The 17,726-nt window shown below is 38.7% G+C and overlaps 1 protein-coding gene across 3 annotated transcripts in view; it reads left to right on the forward strand.

The window, feature by feature from the left end:
• col6a4a (collagen, type VI, alpha 4a) overlaps positions 1-17,571 on the forward strand; it is a 44,126-nt gene extending 26,555 nt beyond the window's left edge. For 2 of the 3 annotated variants that reach the window (XM_067448220.1, XM_067448219.1), the window contains exons 15-41: positions 733-804; positions 916-942; positions 1,264-1,308; positions 2,506-2,559; positions 2,675-2,737; positions 3,038-3,103; positions 3,313-3,366; positions 3,457-3,492; positions 3,568-3,630; positions 3,824-3,886; positions 4,001-4,063; positions 4,699-4,761; positions 4,950-5,000; positions 5,123-5,158; positions 5,248-5,310; positions 5,707-5,769; positions 5,843-5,878; positions 7,537-7,573; positions 7,677-7,688; positions 8,103-8,596; positions 10,080-10,176; positions 11,198-11,866; positions 12,199-12,307; positions 13,050-13,195; positions 13,345-13,515; positions 16,867-16,914; positions 17,081-17,570. In XM_067448220.1, coding sequence (XP_067304321.1) covers positions 733-804; positions 916-942; positions 1,264-1,308; positions 2,506-2,559; positions 2,675-2,737; positions 3,038-3,103; positions 3,313-3,366; positions 3,457-3,492; positions 3,568-3,630; positions 3,824-3,886; positions 4,001-4,063; positions 4,699-4,761; positions 4,950-5,000; positions 5,123-5,158; positions 5,248-5,310; positions 5,707-5,769; positions 5,843-5,878; positions 7,537-7,573; positions 7,677-7,688; positions 8,103-8,596; positions 10,080-10,176; positions 11,198-11,866; positions 12,199-12,307; positions 13,050-13,195; positions 13,345-13,515; positions 16,867-16,914; positions 17,081-17,253 — 2,874 coding nt within the window. In that variant the 3' untranslated portion in view covers positions 17,254-17,570. Of the gene's footprint in view, positions 1-732; positions 805-915; positions 943-1,263; positions 1,309-2,505; positions 2,560-2,674; positions 2,738-3,037; positions 3,104-3,312; positions 3,367-3,456; positions 3,493-3,567; positions 3,631-3,823; positions 3,887-4,000; positions 4,064-4,698; positions 4,762-4,949; positions 5,001-5,122; positions 5,159-5,247; positions 5,311-5,706; positions 5,770-5,842; positions 5,879-7,536; positions 7,574-7,676; positions 7,689-8,102; positions 8,597-10,079; positions 10,177-11,197; positions 11,867-12,198; positions 12,308-13,049; positions 13,196-13,344; positions 13,516-16,866; positions 16,915-17,080 lie in introns of all 3 variants that reach the window. The other variant, XM_067448221.1, reaches the window with a different exon arrangement.
• Positions 17,572-17,726: the final 155 nt, after the last annotated feature.

Below are 17,726 nucleotides of genomic sequence, written 5' to 3' on the forward strand. Positions count from 1 at the left end.
GATATATATATATATATATATATATATATATATATATATATATATATATATATATATATAGTTTTGATATAGATCTATATACATAGTTTGATGATACACAGAGTACTTACCCAATATGATCATCATTTCTGAGAGAAATTGTAAAGGTGAATGCATTTACAAACAAGCTCTCCGTTTAGATTTCCTTGGTCCGAACAGTTTCCGTTCGGAGATAATTACTCCTCTATGGAGCGAGGCCAGACCGAATCGCCCGACCTAAAAACTTTGTGGGCGGGGCTAAGTTCGGCTGGCATCCAGGCTAGAAGGAAACATGATGCATAAAGAGCTTTTCATATAAATGCTTTCTATTCACCAAAAAAATACAAATTGGCTTGTTTCGATTATCAACTTTTCAATTGATAATAAGAAATGTTACTTGAGCTGAGGACCAATCAGCATATTAGAATTCTTTCTGAGGGATCATGTGATTGAAGACTCAGGTAATGGCTGCCGGAAATTGCAGCCTTGGTGAGCATAAGGGACGTCTTTTAAAATCATAAAAAACCCTTTCTATCCCTGTTTTTTGAGTGGTATTTTATTTGTGAGAAGAAGTATTAATTTAGTGTAAAATTATTTTTAAACAAAACAAATCACTTAGTGCCCCTTTAAACTATGTAGCCTCTTTTAATACCTGAATATATACTAAAATATTGATATCATATGACTTTCATGTGCAATGTATGTGTGTTTCAGGGTGACAGAGGGCTTCCGGGTTTGAATGGAACTCGAGGACATCAGGGATGCATTGGAAGAAGAGGTATAAAGGTAACATGGAGTTCAATGCGTTCTCCTTTTAAAACCTTATTGAGTTTTAAATGTGTTGAGTTTTTGTCTTGAAACACTGCAACATTAATCTTCTGCTGTTTTTTTCTTCAGGGTGCCAGAGGCTACAGAGGCGACAATGTGAGTACTTTCACAAGGCTATGGACAGTGAGGATTGCATAAATATTTAAGCTTCGGGGGAGAGCAAGATGACTTGAAGATAGCTGTGTGCATCAAGTTTCTATCTAATTAATACCAGACAGTTGTTATTAGCCAGCATCTGTGTTTGGATTATTGTCTTTGATTGTCATCTGGAAAAGGTTTGTTTTAACCTGTGTTTTTTTGTGGTTGCATATAAAATGTTCCTGTTTCCTTTATTGCTTTCATCTGGCTTGTTAATGAAGTTTATGTAACCGCTGTTTGCTTATTAATAGCTTGAGTTTCTTTAATGTTCTTACACAGGGAGATGAGGGAGAAGATGGTATAAATGGGGTGGATGGTGAACAAGTAAGAAAATTATGGTGCACTTCTAATATCCAGTGAGTAATCGACATACACTGATCAGGCATAACATAATGACTACTGACAGGTCAAGTGAATAACACTGATTATCTCTTCTCTCTGTTAGTGGGTGGGGTGGGATTCTCTCTTATCTCTGTTAGTGGGTGGGATGTATTGAACATTTTGTCCTCAATGTTGATGTGTTAGAAGCAGAAAAAATAGACAAGTGTAAGGATTTGAGCGAGTTTAACAAGTGGCAAATTTTGATGGCTAGACGACTGGGTCAAAGTATCTCCAAAACTGCCGCTCTTGTTCCCGGTCGTGGTCAGTATCTATCAAAAGTGATGCAAGTAAGGAACAGTGGTGAACCGGCGACAGGGTCATGGGTGGCCAAGGCTCATTGATGCACGTGGGGAGCGAAGGCTAGCCCGTGTGGTCCAATTAAACAGATAAGCTAATTAAAGTTATTTCTGGTTCTGATAAAAAGATCTCAGAATACACAGTGCATCACAGTTTGTTGCGTATGGGGCTGCATAGCCGCAGACCAGTCAGGGTGCCCATGCAGACCCCTGTCCACCACTAAAAGCAGCAACAGTGAGCAAGCTGGCGAAGGCAGTGTGATGCTTTGGGCAATGTTTTGCTGGGAAAACTTGGGAGACTTGCCATCTATGTGGATGTTACCTTTACACTTACCACCTACCAAAGCATTGTTGCAGACCATGTACACCCTTTCATGGAAACGGTATTCCCTGTGGCCTCTTTGAGCAGGATAATGCACCCTGCCACAGAGCAAAAATGGTCCAGGAATGGTTTGAGGACCACACCGAGTTTGAGGTGTTGACTTGTCCTCCAAATTTCCCAGAACTCAATCCAATCGAGCATCTGTTAGGATTTGTTGGGCAAACCAGTCCGATCAATGGAGGCCCCACCTCTCAACTTCCTGCAAACATCTTGGTGCCAGATACCACAGCACAACTTCAGGGGTCAGGGCTGTTTTGCAAGCAAAATGAGGGACCAACACAATATTAGGAATCATAATTATGCCTGATCAGTGTATGTATATAATAAGATAAAAAAAATAAATGCCCTGGCAACACCTTAGTATTGTGGTGGCAAGCACAACTCACATTTTGTTAATATCTACTTTTGCCTTTATTTTTACAATGTGGATGTGATGCATTTCTGTTTCACTGTACCTCTCAGGGTGTAACTGGAGCAGCCGGAAGAGCAGGGGAGCGAGGAGATGCAGGCAGCCCAGTAAAATCTCTTACACATATTCTCTACACTTCTCAACCATAATCCATTCTCTCTTTAGTGCTCTAGTTTTATTGATTCCTTCATATGCATTATCTTTATTGTGCCAAAACAACAGGGTCCACGAGGTATCAGAGGAAGCCCTGGAACCCCAGGACAACGAGGCCTGAGAGGAGATCCGGTTTGTAGGATTTAGCTGCACATAATTAACAACACTGTTCATTCATACTGTCTTTGAAAAATTCATTAGAATTATGTTTTTTTATTTAATTTTATTTTTTCCAGAAGCAAATGATTTAGTTCAGGTTAGATGGTTCAATGTTCCAATATAAATTTAAAGGAATGGGTTGCAGCTAACATTTTTGTTGCCAAATTTGACAGAATAGTGAATAGTGAGGCATTGGCAAGATCAGCCATTGATTCATTTTATGCAGCAGATGTTCCATTTTGACCCCTTGTCAATCCATTTAATCTTAATCAGGGAAGATCAGGATTGGACAACAACACCCCTGGTCCTAAAGGTGACATCGGCAGTCCAGGCATACCGGTATGGGACATTGTTTACTTTCAGTACAAACTGACCCCTTATTTTTATGCGTCTAGGAGTATTAATAGCTGCATACCTGATAAACAGACATCACTGAACTAAGACTTGACTAATTGATGGTGAAATGTATTGTTGACTATATATTATCAAATATATCTACCCAATTGTTCTGGTAAATTTTTTTCTCATTCTATGTGCTCTGTTAACAGGGTGAACCAGGTCCAGATGGCATTCCAGGCCAAAATGGTGATAATGGCAGATCAGTAAGTTAATATGTAATTATAGTACAGAAGATATAAGTATTAACTTATGAATCCTGTTTTCTATGTTGATATTTTTGTCATTATTTTCAGGGTCTAAGTGGCAGAAGAGGCTCAGCGGGTCTACCGGTACAGTACTTTAGAAATAATAATTAAGCCACTACAGACGTTATACCAAATGACTTAGTTTGCTTGTGCGTTCAGGGTCCCAGAGGGCCTCCAGGAGAACCAGGACAACAGGGACTTAATGGGGCTTCAGGTCCACTGGTAATGTACAAATGATCCTATTTTTAAAAACTAGGTGGACCCCATAATGACACAGCAAAAAAACTGTCAAAACCATGTAAAGCTGTATCTGATTTGCTTGCCAGATTGTTAACAGTGAGAAAAGAAAAGAAAAAAATATTGAAAAAAAAAACAGTTTGAACTGTTTAATTAGTGTCTTTCTGTCTCTGTTCAGGGAGCTTTTGGTCCATCTGGTCCGGTTGGGCAGAAAGGTTTTCCTGGTCTACCTGGACCTCAGGTAATTGTTGAAATAGAATGAATTGACCAATTTTTGTTGTTGTTATTAACACCAATAATATCTAATAAACCACATCTGGTCATCCATGGGACTTTGTTAATTCTTTTTACACAGGGGTCTCCTGGCCTTCCAGGAAGGCCAGGAACTAAAGGAAGCATTGGGTCCAGGGGACAGAAGGTGAGTGACCTCTTTATTTATTAATCTATGCTTTTTTAAAGGGATAGTTCAGGCAAAAATGAAAATTCTCTCACCTTTTACACATGCCATCACTGTTGTATACAACTTTTTTTCTTCATAAAACCCAAACACATTTTCGGGGGGAGATACTTCATCTCTGTGAGTCCATATAATGCCATTGAAGGGATGTTTCTCGGCTGATGCTTTAAAAACCACACACAGCGATTATGATGGTAATCCATATGACCCCAGTAGATGAATCAATGCCTTCTTAAGAGAAATGATAGGTGTGTGTAAGTAATTTTTTTAACTACAGATCATTGCTTCAGGTCTATTTTCATACAAGCATCACAACACACTTATTTCAGGCGTCACAATGTCTCTCTCCCGAACGCTCCTATTAATATTAGTATTTTTCTTACACATACCTATCATTTCACTACAGAAGACGATTGCTGAGTGTCAACTGAGCGCACCCATTTACTTGCATTATATGGATTAACAGAGATGGATTATTTTCTTTAAAATCTCATTTGTGTTTATCTGAACAAATAGTCATATACATCAGGGATTTTCATTTTGGGATGAACTATTCCTTTAATGCTAAACCTGTGCATCATGCTTTTGCCTTACAGGGCCAGCCAGGTGATCCTGGAGTTAAAGGAGCTCTCGGACCACAAGGCCCCAGAGGACTGCCGGTTACTTTTTCTTTCTTTTTTAACCGCTACTAAAATTCAGCAATGTCAGGCCTCATCCATTATCATCCAAAAAAACGATTTTGTTTTTAAATGTTACAATTCAACAAGTTGTCTAATAATGTGTTTACTTGCATTTGACATTAGACACAAGTGATCCAGCTGATTGCGCCATTATTTATTATTAACAGGGAAAAGATGGTGCAGATGGCTATGGATTCCCAGGACTCAAAGGACAGAAGGTTTATATAGAATCATACCACAATACTTTGTTCTTAAATAGCAAATTTGGAGTTTTTAGACATAACTCTTTTTGAGCATATGTATTGATGTTTGTTTATTTATTTGTTACTTTTCTTTAAAGGGAGATTCTGGTTTCCCAGGTTATACTGGACTTCAGGTGACTTCACATTCAAAACTTGCCAGTCCAGTGATTATAATGATAATTATAACTTGATTGTGGAACAATGTTTCTTCTTTGAAATTCAGGGAGAACTTGGCTTTAAAGGAGCAAATGGAGGTGGTGGTCCTAAAGGCAACAGGGGAAGAGGGGTATGGAATAACATTTTGTGAGCTTTATTGTGTTACTCATTCTGTGAACCCTAAAGGGATAATTCACCCAAAAATGTAATTTTCTCCCCCTTAGGTTGTTCCAAACCTGTATGAGTTTCTTTGTTCTGCTGAACACAAAAGAAGATATTTTGAAGAAATAGTAGATTGAGAAACCTATGAAAACCATAGTAGGGAAGAAATACTATGGTAGTCATTGGTCGCTCCATCTGCTTGGTTACAAACGTTCTTCAAAATATCTTCTTTTGTGATCTGATCATCAGAACAAAGAAACTCATACAGGTTTGAAACAACTTAAGGGTTAGTAAATGATAACAGAATTTTCATTTTTGGGTGAACTATCCCATTGAGCAGACTTAATTGGATGTCTGATTACAGGGCAATGCTGGCAGGGCAGGACCACCTGGAGATCCTGGCAGCGAAGGGGTGACTGGACACAGGGTATGTGAATATTAGTCACGTCATATGATAATAAGATTTTGAAGGGATAGAGAATGTTTTCTTCTTTACTTAGGGCCCAAAAGGACCACGAGGAGCCAGACAGATGTCTGTAAGTTTCTGATTTTCTTTACTATTAACATGTACACACACATATACATATACATACTTGAACCTGGAAAGAAATTGTAGGATTTTGAAAATAACACTTTAGTATACATAATGTGCCAAAAATCGAACTATTACAAAACATTTAAATGGCTATAAAACACACACATTATATTATATATTATTTGTTATAATAATTTATATTATAAGTTATATGCTAAAGTAACAATTCTTAGCATAATTAATGCTGAAAACAGTTGAGCTGCTTAAAGGGGGGGTGAAACACTCAGTTTCAGTCAATCTCATGTCAATCTTGAGTACCTATAGAGTAGTATTGCATCCTTCATATCTCCAAAAAGTCTTTAGTTTTATTACATTTATAAAAGAAATATGGGCTGTACCGAGTCTTTCCGGAAAAAAACGGAGCGCCTGGAGGCGTATCGTGTGGGCGGAGCTAAAGAATGACGAGCGCGCACAACGGTGAAGTCCTCAAGCGTGGAAAAACCCATGGCTATCGAGCTCAGCTAATACAGATATGATCCAGAATCATTCTGAGGCTGAAATAAATTGAACAGGAGAAACAGCAACAGCAGGACGTCCGTCTCTGTGGTATGTACTGTATTTAGTGGCCTGTCAACATTTGTGTGTCTTTACTCGCAGTTTATGAGGACATGATTCGGTTTATGGACTATTGTATGCGACTAAACCTTAGTAGTAGCAAGCAAAACGGTTTTGCACGTCAGACTAGTGTAACGTTATACATAGAACAACAATGGAGGAACCGTTAGCGCATTTGAATGTCGAAGCACGCGATCGTGCCGTTTACTGATGTTTACTCACGCGACGATAGCCAACAGCACAGACATTTGAAGCAGTTTTACTCACCGGCTGCTTCCAAAGCAGGACCGAACCTTTATCGCTGGGACCGCTCCGTCAAAAACACACTTCTTTGGTATGATTTGCTTAAGTCCTGTGACAGCAGTGACGGTGGAAATCCACGATGTTGTGAAGCTTCCCGTCATTTCTGCGTTCAAATCGGTTCAAATGCAGCGCTGCCTTCCCGGAATGCTGTGCTGAAGCGTTGAAGTCGCTTGATGTCACCCATAGGAACAAAGTGGAGCGCGGCGCGGACTATAACAACATAAGTGTTAACGGACGACTAGATCTGCAGCTGAGCGAGTGTTTATGGGCGTGCATTTCCTCTCTCGCTCTAGTCACGCGCGCGCACCCTACCGGGAGAAGAGCCCGTACGGCCCATACAAGGACCTTCCGCTCTTATTAACGTCAAGCCGAGCCATACTCGAAAAAAACTCTCAGAAACTTGTGAGAAACCGGAAGGAGTATTTTTGACACAGAAATACTCCATCAAACGTCCAACATTAGTTTTTGAAACTTTGTCTATGTTTAGGATGGGAATCCAAGTCTTTAACAGTGTAAAAAGCTCAGTATGCATGAAACAGCATTCCCCCCCCCCTTAATATAATTTTTTGTGCCCAGGATTCTTTGATGAATGGAATTATGTTCCTTTTGACCAATTGAACGCTCTCCCTTTTCTCTCAATACAATGTTTAGTTTCTTTAAATAAATAAAAAACATTTTAACTTTGTGTTTCTAAATACAAAGCATTTTGTTAAATACATATTAATATATAATCTTTTGTAGGACTGTCAACTGATTTCATATGTTCGAGACAACTGTGGTAAGAAATCTTTATTTATTCTTTCCCCCCCCCCTTTAAATAGACAATAGTAACATAATAATGATATTGACATTTTTATGTTTTTTATTTTTTTATTTAACAGTGTGCTGCAAAAGTAGGTAACATTTTATGTCATAACATTTTATATCATAAAGGACACGGAAATACATGGAAGCTTGTTTCCGCCACAGAATACAAAAACGTCAGACTTCTTTTTTCTACTGCGAGATATAAACACACAATTGCGAGTTATAAAGTCAGAATTGTAAAATATAAACTCGATGTAAACGTGATTCAGATTTTCTGGGGGGGTTCTCGCAATTTTGTCTTTATATCGTGCAACGAAAACATTTTTTGTCGGAATTGTGAGGTAAAAAGTCGCAATTACCTTGTTCATTTTTTTAATTCTGTGGCGGAAACAAGCTTCCATAGAAATGAGATGCAAAAAATGTGAGATATTGTTTTTTCAATTTACCCTCCATTTTTAAATATGACTCATTATTTTTCTCTCTCATATTCGTCTCTCTAGATAACATAAAATGCCCTGCCTACCCCACTGATCTTGTGATTGGCATGGACATGTCTGAAGATGTGACTCCTCAAGGCTTTGAACGCATGCGTTCTGTAGTCCTGAGGCTGCTGGACAATATCAATATTGCAGAGAACAGCTGCCCGACGGGGGCTCGTGTGGCTGTGGTCTCCTACAACTCCTACACCAGATACTTGATTCGTTTCAACGACTATCAACGCAAGAAGCAGCTTATCGAAGCGGTGAATAACATCGCCCTGGAGCGCACTTCAAATCGGCGCAACATAGGCGCTGCCATGCGGTTCGTGGGGAGGAACGTCCTGAAGCGTGTGCGAAAAGGTGTCCTGATGAGGAAAGTAACAATTTTCCTCTCTGCTGGAGAATCTCAGGATTCGACCTCCCTCACCACGGCCATTCTAGAGTACAAAGCCCTGGACATTAAGCTCGGGGTCATCGCACTGAGGAATGTCCCTACTATTAGAAAAGCTTTTGAGGTAAAGTTAAGCACTTTACTTTTTAATCATTTAAAGGTATTGTTAAAGCAAAAATAAACATTTTGTGATCATTTACTCAACCCCAATGTCTTAAAATGTTTAATTTAGTCTGTGGTACATAATGACATTTTAAATTGTTCATTTAAATATGCACTCATCTAAAGGATTATTAGGAACACCTGTTTAATTTCTTATTAATGAAATTATCTAATCAACCAACATGGCAGTTGCTTCGATGCATTTAGGGGTGTGGTCCTGGTCAAGACAATCTCCTGAATTTTCAAACTGAATGTCAGAATGGGAAAGAAAGGTGATTTAAGCAATTTTGAATGTGGCCTTGCCATGGTTGCTAGATGGGCCGGTCTGAGTATTTCACAATTTGCTCAGTTACTGGGATTTTCACGTACAACCCTATCTAGGGTTTACATAGAATGGTGTGAAAAGGGTAAAAACATCCAGTATGTGGCAGTCCTGTGGGCGAAAATGCCTTGGTGAAGCTAGAGGTCAGAGGAGAATGGGCTGACTGATTCAAGCTGATAGAAGAGCAACTTTGACTGAAATAACCACTCGTTACAAACAAGGTATGCAGCAAAGCATTTGTGAAGCCACAACACGCACAACCTTGAGGCGGATGGGCAACAACAGCAGAAGACCCCACCGGGTACCACTCATCTCCAATAAAAATAGGGAAAAGAGGCTACAATTTCCAATAGCTCACCAAAATTTGACAGTTGAAGACTGGAAAAATGTTGCCTGGTCTGATGAGTCTTGATTTCTGTTGAGACATTCAGATGGTAGAGTCAGAATTTGGCGTAAACAGAAAGATAACATGGATCCATCATGCCTTGTTACCACTGTGCAGGCTGGTGGTGGTGGTGGTGTAATGATGTGGGGGATGTTTTCTTGGCAAACTTTAGGCCCCTTAGTGCCAATTGGGCATCGTTTAAATGCCATGGCCTACCTGAGCATTGTTTCTGACCATGTCCATCCCTTTATGACCACCATGGACCCATCCTCTGATGGCTACTTCCAGCAGGATAATGCACCATGTCACAAAGCTCTAATCATTTCAAATTGGTTTCTTGAACATGATAATGAGTTCACCGTACTAAAATGGCCCCCACAGTCACCAGATCTCAACCCAATAGAGCATCTTTGGGATGTGGTGGAACGGGAGCTTTGTGCCCTGGATGTGCATCCCACAAATCTCCATCAACTGCAAGATGCTATCCTATCAATATGGGCCAACATTTCTTAAGAATGCTTTCAGCACCTTGTTGAATAAATGCCACGTAGAATTAAGGCAGTTCTGAAGGTGAAATGGGGTCAAACACAGTATTAGTATGGTGTTCCTAATAATCCTTTAGGTGAGTGTACTCTTATAATAAAAACCTTTGAGTGACCTGTCCCTTTAATTATTGAATACATTACACAGTTACAGTGTGTTGACCTATTCATTTGTTGGCTGTTCTATTGTATGCAGGCGGATGAAACCAAGAGTTTTATCTTCACTGTGCTGGGTAGATTGCAAGACCAGAATGCTACTCTCAGTAAGATCCAGAGTTGTGTTATCTGCTTTGGTAAGCACCAGAAATCATTCTAATATTAGGGCAGTAATGGTTAGCGACTCAGACTGATAACCCAAAGGTTTTGACACCATGATTACAGATTTTCTAATGAGTAGAACCTGAAGATAATGCATGTATATGATGTATATGAAATAGAAATCTTTTGTAACATTATAATCACTTTTGATTAATTTAATGCATCCTTGCTGAATATATATATATATATATATATATATATATATATATATATATATATATATATATATATATATATATATATATATATATATATATATATATATATATATATATCTTACTTTCCCCATAATATAATGTAATATAATATTTGTATAATTTATAGTTGATATAAAATAATATTCATATACAATTGTTTGTTTTGCATAATATAATTATTATTTTTTTATTTAACTGTTACAGTTACAAATGCTGTTATAATTTCACCATTCATTTCACATATGTGTGTGTGGGGGGCGGGAGTGGTGGGGAGGGAAGTTTGTATTGTAATGTTCAAATCTAATCACTTCATATCTGTGTGCAGTCTGCATTGTGACTGATTGATTTTTTATTTGAAAAGGAAACAAACACACACACACACACACACACACACACACACACACACACACACACACACACACACACACACACACACACACACACACACACACACACACACACACACACACACACACACACACACACACACACACACACACACACACACACACACAAACACCTAGAAGTGCCCATTGAAATAAAGGAACGGAGCATATAACTTGCAAAGCTTTGCCCATGTTATATGCTCCCTTCCTTCATTTTAATGGGCACTTCTAGGTGTTTGTGTGTTTGTGTACAATGTACAATGTTTTGAACTGTGCTTTGCAAAGATTTCAATATGAACATGCAAGGAATGAAGTATGTGTAAAACTCTGAAAAGATGAGTGTTTTAATTGTACAGAGCATTCTATGGCTGCAGTGTCTTTGTAGTCATATCTACACTCTTTTCTCTACTAAGATCCCTGCAGACCAGCTAGGGAATGTGAGGGCACCAACCTGGCACCTGCTCCTCAGGAGTTGGAAATGGACTTGGCAATGATTGTGGATGGCTCCCGTAGCATCTTGGCTGACGAGTATGAGGGTGTGAAGGAGGTGCTAGGACGTGTGCTAGATCAGATTGTTGTGAGCAATCGACCCAGCGCGGTTGACAGACTTGCAAGAGTGGCCGTCTACCAGCATAGCTCCACGTACAGTGAAGCCCAGTCTGCTGTAAAAATGGTATTTGGCTTCCAACAGTTCTCTGATCGCGATCAAATGAAGAGAAGCATCTACCAGGACCTAAAACAAACCGGAGGCTCTTCCAGACTCGCCCTTGCGATGGAACATGCCATACTGCAGGGCATCCTCGCGGCCCCCAAAGGTCGCAAGAACAAGATGGTACTGGCCATTGTCGGGGAAGAGATGACATCTCAGGACAGAGCAAAGCTGGCTTTTGTCTCCAGGGCGGCGAAGTGCGAGGGTGTCGTTCTCTTCACCTTGATGGTGGGTGACCACATCAGCAGTACTCAGGTAGATGAGTTTGCAAGCTATCCCATAGAACAGCACATCATACACCTGGGCCACTTGAAAAACGGAGAGCAGGAATACACACAGCGCTTCATGAGGACATTCTTCCACATTCTGAGCAGTGAGTGTTTCACATCATTCAGTACAGATTTGAGGGCCTAAGCTTTGCTATATTTCACTTATTGAAAACTGTTCACCCTCATGTCGCTCAGAAAGCACAAAAACACCACAAAAGTCATTGATATGACCTGTGCACGGTATTCCGCCTCTTCTGAAGCCGTAAAATAGATTTGTGGTACTTTTTGTGTTCCAAAACATGACATCGTAGATTTTTGAGCAACAGGAGGGAGTAATTGTTTACAGAATTATTGCTTTTGCACTGTCCCTTTAAGGATGACTTTGCAGACATTTTGTTTCTGACTGTGTGTTAATATAGTTTCTTTGTGAATGCAGAGAATGTGAACTCCTACCCTGATCCATCACTCCAGAGTCAGTGTAGTAATTATCCACAACGTCCAGATCAGCGTTTGGACTACGAGGCTGCAGAGAGACCTATATACTGGTATCAAAAGACAAAACCATCTAATGTGAAACAGCTGAATGTTAGAAACCATAGCAGTAACACTGAGCATTAACATCTGTATTCATTTATTTACATATAAAAGAGGCAGGTGCTTATTAAGCTGCAGGTTAAAATAAATCTGAAATGAATAAATACGTTATTTATTTAGTATTTATTTAAATCAAGTTAAATAATTTTTCTATGTAATTTAAAATATAAAAGAATTATAAAAAATGTGTAAATGTATTTTATTTATATATAAATTATATATATATATTTACATTTTAATAATGGCTTATAACATAAACCTGCAATAAATGTATTTGTTTATAAATTAATGTAATTTACTTATTTTTAAATTATATATGTATATTTTATATTTATACATTTATTTATAAATTTAATATTAATGTACATAGAAAGATGACTGGTGCTTATTAATATCCAGGTTAAAAAAATAAATGTGAAATACATTTATTTATTTTGACTGTAGAAAGATTGCAGTTACATAAAAATAAAGCCGATGTCCGTTTCCGAACTTTTCAATGTTGGTAAGTTTCCTAAAAAGCAACATTTTGAACTAAAAATGCTGAGAAAACCGTGTTTTTGTCAAAGACTACATCAGATTCAGAAGGATGGAAGATAAGTTTTTGTCTTCAAATATGCTAATATATGCAAATATGCAAAAAAATATGTAAATATCCATTATGTGCCCAGTGTCAAAACAAATGCTATTCCCTAGGGTTCCTGTGCCATCTACTGAATTCCCAAATGTAGTGGTGGAAGAGGAAATGGAGGAAGAAGACACTGCACAGGAGGAGAAAGAGGGCCAGCAGACCTCAAGCCGTGGAGACTCAATAATCGAGTCCCCGACTGATCGCACAAACAGTATGTTCTTATACATCTCTGCTCACGTCACAGTGTATAGTGGTTAAACCTATTCAACAAAAAGAACAAATCATTTAAAAGTTACGCATTTAAATGATTCTCCAGCATCATTGTCATTGCTTATTAGTAAATAAGTGTTTTGCTTTCAGGTCAGTGTCACCTGAACAGTGACAGTGGCACCGCCTGTGGTGAATATATACAGCAGTGGTATTATAATGAAGCAGTTGCTGCATGTTTACCCTTCTGGTATGGGGGCTGTGACGGTAACAATAACCGCTTTAGTTCAGAAAAGGAATGCCTTCAGACCTGTGGCAAACAAAGTAAGTCCTGTACAGTGGCAGTGTTTGGGAAAAAAACCTTTAAAAATAATGCATTACAATATAGAGTTACGGCTTAAAAAGGTAACTAACTAATTACATTTCTCACCTGGGCTGGGCTTGCTTGTTTTTTTTAAATAACAAAAAAACAAGTTCTATTTTTGTCAAGTTAAAGGGGTACTTCAGCGCTGGGAAGATGAATCTGTATTTAAACTGGGTCATCAATGCAGTAGAAATGTGAAATTATTTTTGAATTTGGTGTCTTCTAGACTGAGAAAAGACAGAAAATGTATTTTTGTCCCATGGGGATGAAAGACTACAATTCCCAGAATGCTTCGCTGCCCTGTGAGGCCATTCACAACGCCAACAACTTCATTACTGTGACTGAGTTAGAGAAGACACTACAATTAAAAACTGAACGTGTCTGTTCAATATAATGAGTGAGTCACGGCGCGATCACAGCACTGAGCACTAACTGCACGAGTGATGAGAGCTGAGGTAATCGCGACTACATTCGCGGCATACATTCACAACGCGAGTTCAGTCTGGCGCGTTTCAGTTCATGCCTTTGCAAGCTTAACTTTCATAGAAATGTATTTGAGAAGTTAAAAGACTTACATTGCTCACCATAGCTCCGTTTAAATGATCCTGTCTGCAAGCTGAGCTCTCCCTGCAAGCTGAGTGTAATCTCCCATCCCCCAATGCCGGATTCAAAACATGCAGAAATGGCTCCCTCTGCTGGCTGTAGTCTTTAGCCTTTGGGCAAACATTCCTCCTATGATGCAAAAATCGTCATTTTGCATCATAGGAGGAATTTTTCCAGAAATAAAATGCATAAATCTCTCGTCTCAGGGAGATATGAGGGGGGAAAGCACAATAATTTGAAAATTCTCCAGGGTTTCTACTGATACAAAGCCATATGCTAATCGCTGAAGTAACCCTTTAAATGACCAATGACCTTTCAGACCAAGGGCCCTATTTTAACGATCTGAGCACATGGTCTGAAGCGCATGGCGCTGGTGCACTTAGTCTGAATCCACTTGTGCTAGTTTAACGTCAGTTGGTGCTCCAGGCACATGATCTAAATCTCCTATTTCCTTTAAAAGCCAGTTGCGTTTGCACCATGGCAGATTCGCTATTTACATGGCGGAATGTGAGCAGAAAGACTGAGCGCTTCCACAGAGGAATTTTATTTTTAATATTTAAAAATGTTTGTCTGCTGCTGCCCTGTGTGTAATAAGCAGAGTGTACGCGCATTGTGCACCCACCTATAGGCGAATATTACTAACGCGTCTTTTAAATAACTAAAATTCTGTGCTGTTGACTTTACACCTGGTTTTTGTTGCTCATGGCGCAGTCATTTTCAGGCACCTCAAAATAGCAACAATGCGACTGAACACCTCGTTTTGTACTGTAGAGGGCGCAGTGCAAACAAACCTTTCAGCTGTGCTGACATTCTGGATTCCAGAAGATGCAGAAGAAGAAAGTTGAACACTCTTACTTCAGTAATAAAAACCAAACTTTAACAGAAATGTTATATTTAACTAGTTATTTTTGCTTATTAGATAGTTGAATTGGATCACTCAAGGTCAGCAGCAAAGATATTGGTTAATAAAGTGAGATTAAATACATAAAGAATATTTGTATTATTTAACATTTCATTATTGCAAGTTCACATAATATTCAGCGTTTTCATTTCACCTGTTTTCATTTAATTCATTTTGAGGAATACTGAATCTGTTTTTCAAGTGAGACCAGAAATGCCTGCTCACAGTTAGTCTGGAACTACAATAACCATCATGTTCCCACTGTTCACACAATGCCTCTGTACTTTACCAAATATTTTATATATAAAGTAGACTGGGTAAACCCAGCCTGATCTGCTAGCGATTTGATTTCGCCCTGCAGCTCAGTCTGGAAACCTGTATATACTTTTATCCTGCTTAATCCTAGCCTGACAAGCCAGACCCACATCAAGATGTTTGGTCTGGAAACTCACCATAGACAGGGCTCAATCCGAGGGGCGGGATAAAATGGTTGTCATTCAAACTCCCTCTGCCTGCGATAGGATAGCGCTACACCAACCAGAGCAACGAAGGTGAAGCGGAGCTAGTCTTCCAGAGTCGTGGTCAAAGCTGATTCGAAAGTCCGCCGTTCGGCAGTTTCTGTGTTTACTAGAAGCACGCAAGCGCAACTCTGCCTTCACTATGTTAAGCCCCGCCCACTGACTCTATACACAATGTGACTGGCCAGACCAGAGTTTGGCTTTTACAGCTCAGAAGTGTATTGAGAGTTGCTAGACGACACTCACGGCAGATTAGATTTTCTGCCGCTAGGGTGCGTTTAGATTTCTAGGCTAGCTTAATCCTGCTTCTGTTACAAATTTGTGGAGACCAATCACAAACCGGCTTAACCTGGCGGCCTTTTGGAAGTTTAACACAATGACGGATAAAGAAGCGATGGATCGTTGGTCCGATTGGTTTAAAGGACTATCCAATTGCGTTCAGAGTATTTTAAATGATGCTTATTGATCACGCCTCTTGTGGTCTGATTGGTTAAAGGACTATCCAATTTCGTACAGAGTTATTTGAACTATGCTAGTTGATCCTTTTGTCCAGTAGAAAATACAGAGAAGACTCACCAGACCAATGTTCAATCTTAAATTGAGTTTGGTCTGGTGATAGCCAAACAAGGAAGATGGTGGAGTCCAATTACATATGAATGAGAGAAAAAGCCAATCGTTGATTAGTAAAGTCATCGGGTCACTTCAGCTGTCATTAGATGCTCCGGTTGCTATAGAAACAGGTAGGGATCTGAGACGCACGCTTAGGATTGCGCATGGGCATAGACTTCATCCAGGCTGAAAAATGTTTAAGTGTTCAAAAACTAAATTTATGAGACAGCAGTCAGATTTCATTGGTGATTTCAAATATGAAATTTAATCGTAAACTTGGTGAACAGTTTCTGAGTTTTTGTTGTTTCACCATTCAAAGACAGAGGAGCAGCACTTGCATGCCCAAGAGGCGTTTCAAAGATGGTCGCCGAGTGAAAATGTCTTTGAGGGACTTTGATTTCTCTTAACTTGGGTCTCATTAAGTGTCAGTCAACAAATAGGAAAATAAACTTGGGTAACTTGCATGATTTACTTGAAAAAATAACTCAGATATTGTGTTGTAAAGTAATGCATTACTTTACTAGTTACTTGAAAATGTAACCTAATTAGATAGCTTGCATTATTTGCAAGTACTCAGCACTGCACTGGTTTATAAATCTTTGTAAATTTACATAGTTTTAGTTTAAGGTCATTTGTCAATATAAAACAAATGGTGAAACATTTATTTATTCCATCTCCAGATCCTAAACTAATCCTGCAGGCAAAGGAGGAAACTGCATTATATGATGGTGAGAAATGAGCCACCTCTCATTGCTTGTCTGTCTTTTGTTGAGTACTTCAAAATAAATCTTCATTATTAAGTTATCTGTAAAGCCAGTAAAAGCATTTGACATGCAAAAACAATATTGCCTGAAGTGCTATGCATCAACTCTTTCCTGATGTTTCCACTCACAGATGCATGCCTCATGAAACCGGATGTGGGCCCCTGCAGTAACTACATTTTAAGATGGTACTATGACATCCAGCAGAATGAATGCACTAAATTCTGGTTTGGAGGATGTGAAGGAAACAAAAACAAGTTTGACACGCAGCAGGAGTGTGAAGCCCTTTGTCTAAGGGACATTTAACCTGGATTACTTATTTTTTTTAAATGACACAAATGTTCACCCTCACATTTAGCAAACTTTTTTTTTACAACGCTAGAAAATTATATTTGTAAAAAATAGTTTTTTAACTTTTATTTTTACTAAAAAAAAATTTTTTTTTTTTTTTTAAATCCAAGAATTACCCACCAGCATCCAAATAAGCATTTTTTTGTAATTGTGTTTCTACTTTTATGAAGTTACTGTAAAAGTGTAGATTAAAATGTAAATGTACATAATGGTTGTTAGTGAAGAAGTTCTGTGACAGCACCAATACTGTGCAATTAAAAAAAAATGTATACAAATTAAAATACAAATTTTAGTCTGTGCTTTTTTTTTTCTTCATAAAAAATTGTGAAAAATTACCCGCAACCGACTTTACATCAGTTGCTTGACGTATGTTTGAGTGAAACCAGGTTTTCCACAATAAAAACAGGGTTGGACTTCAATGGGAATCC

The sequence above is a fragment of the Pseudorasbora parva genome, chromosome 7 (assembly GCF_024679245.1).
Source record: "Pseudorasbora parva isolate DD20220531a chromosome 7, ASM2467924v1, whole genome shotgun sequence".
Lineage (NCBI taxonomy): Eukaryota > Metazoa > Chordata > Actinopteri > Cypriniformes > Gobionidae > Pseudorasbora > Pseudorasbora parva.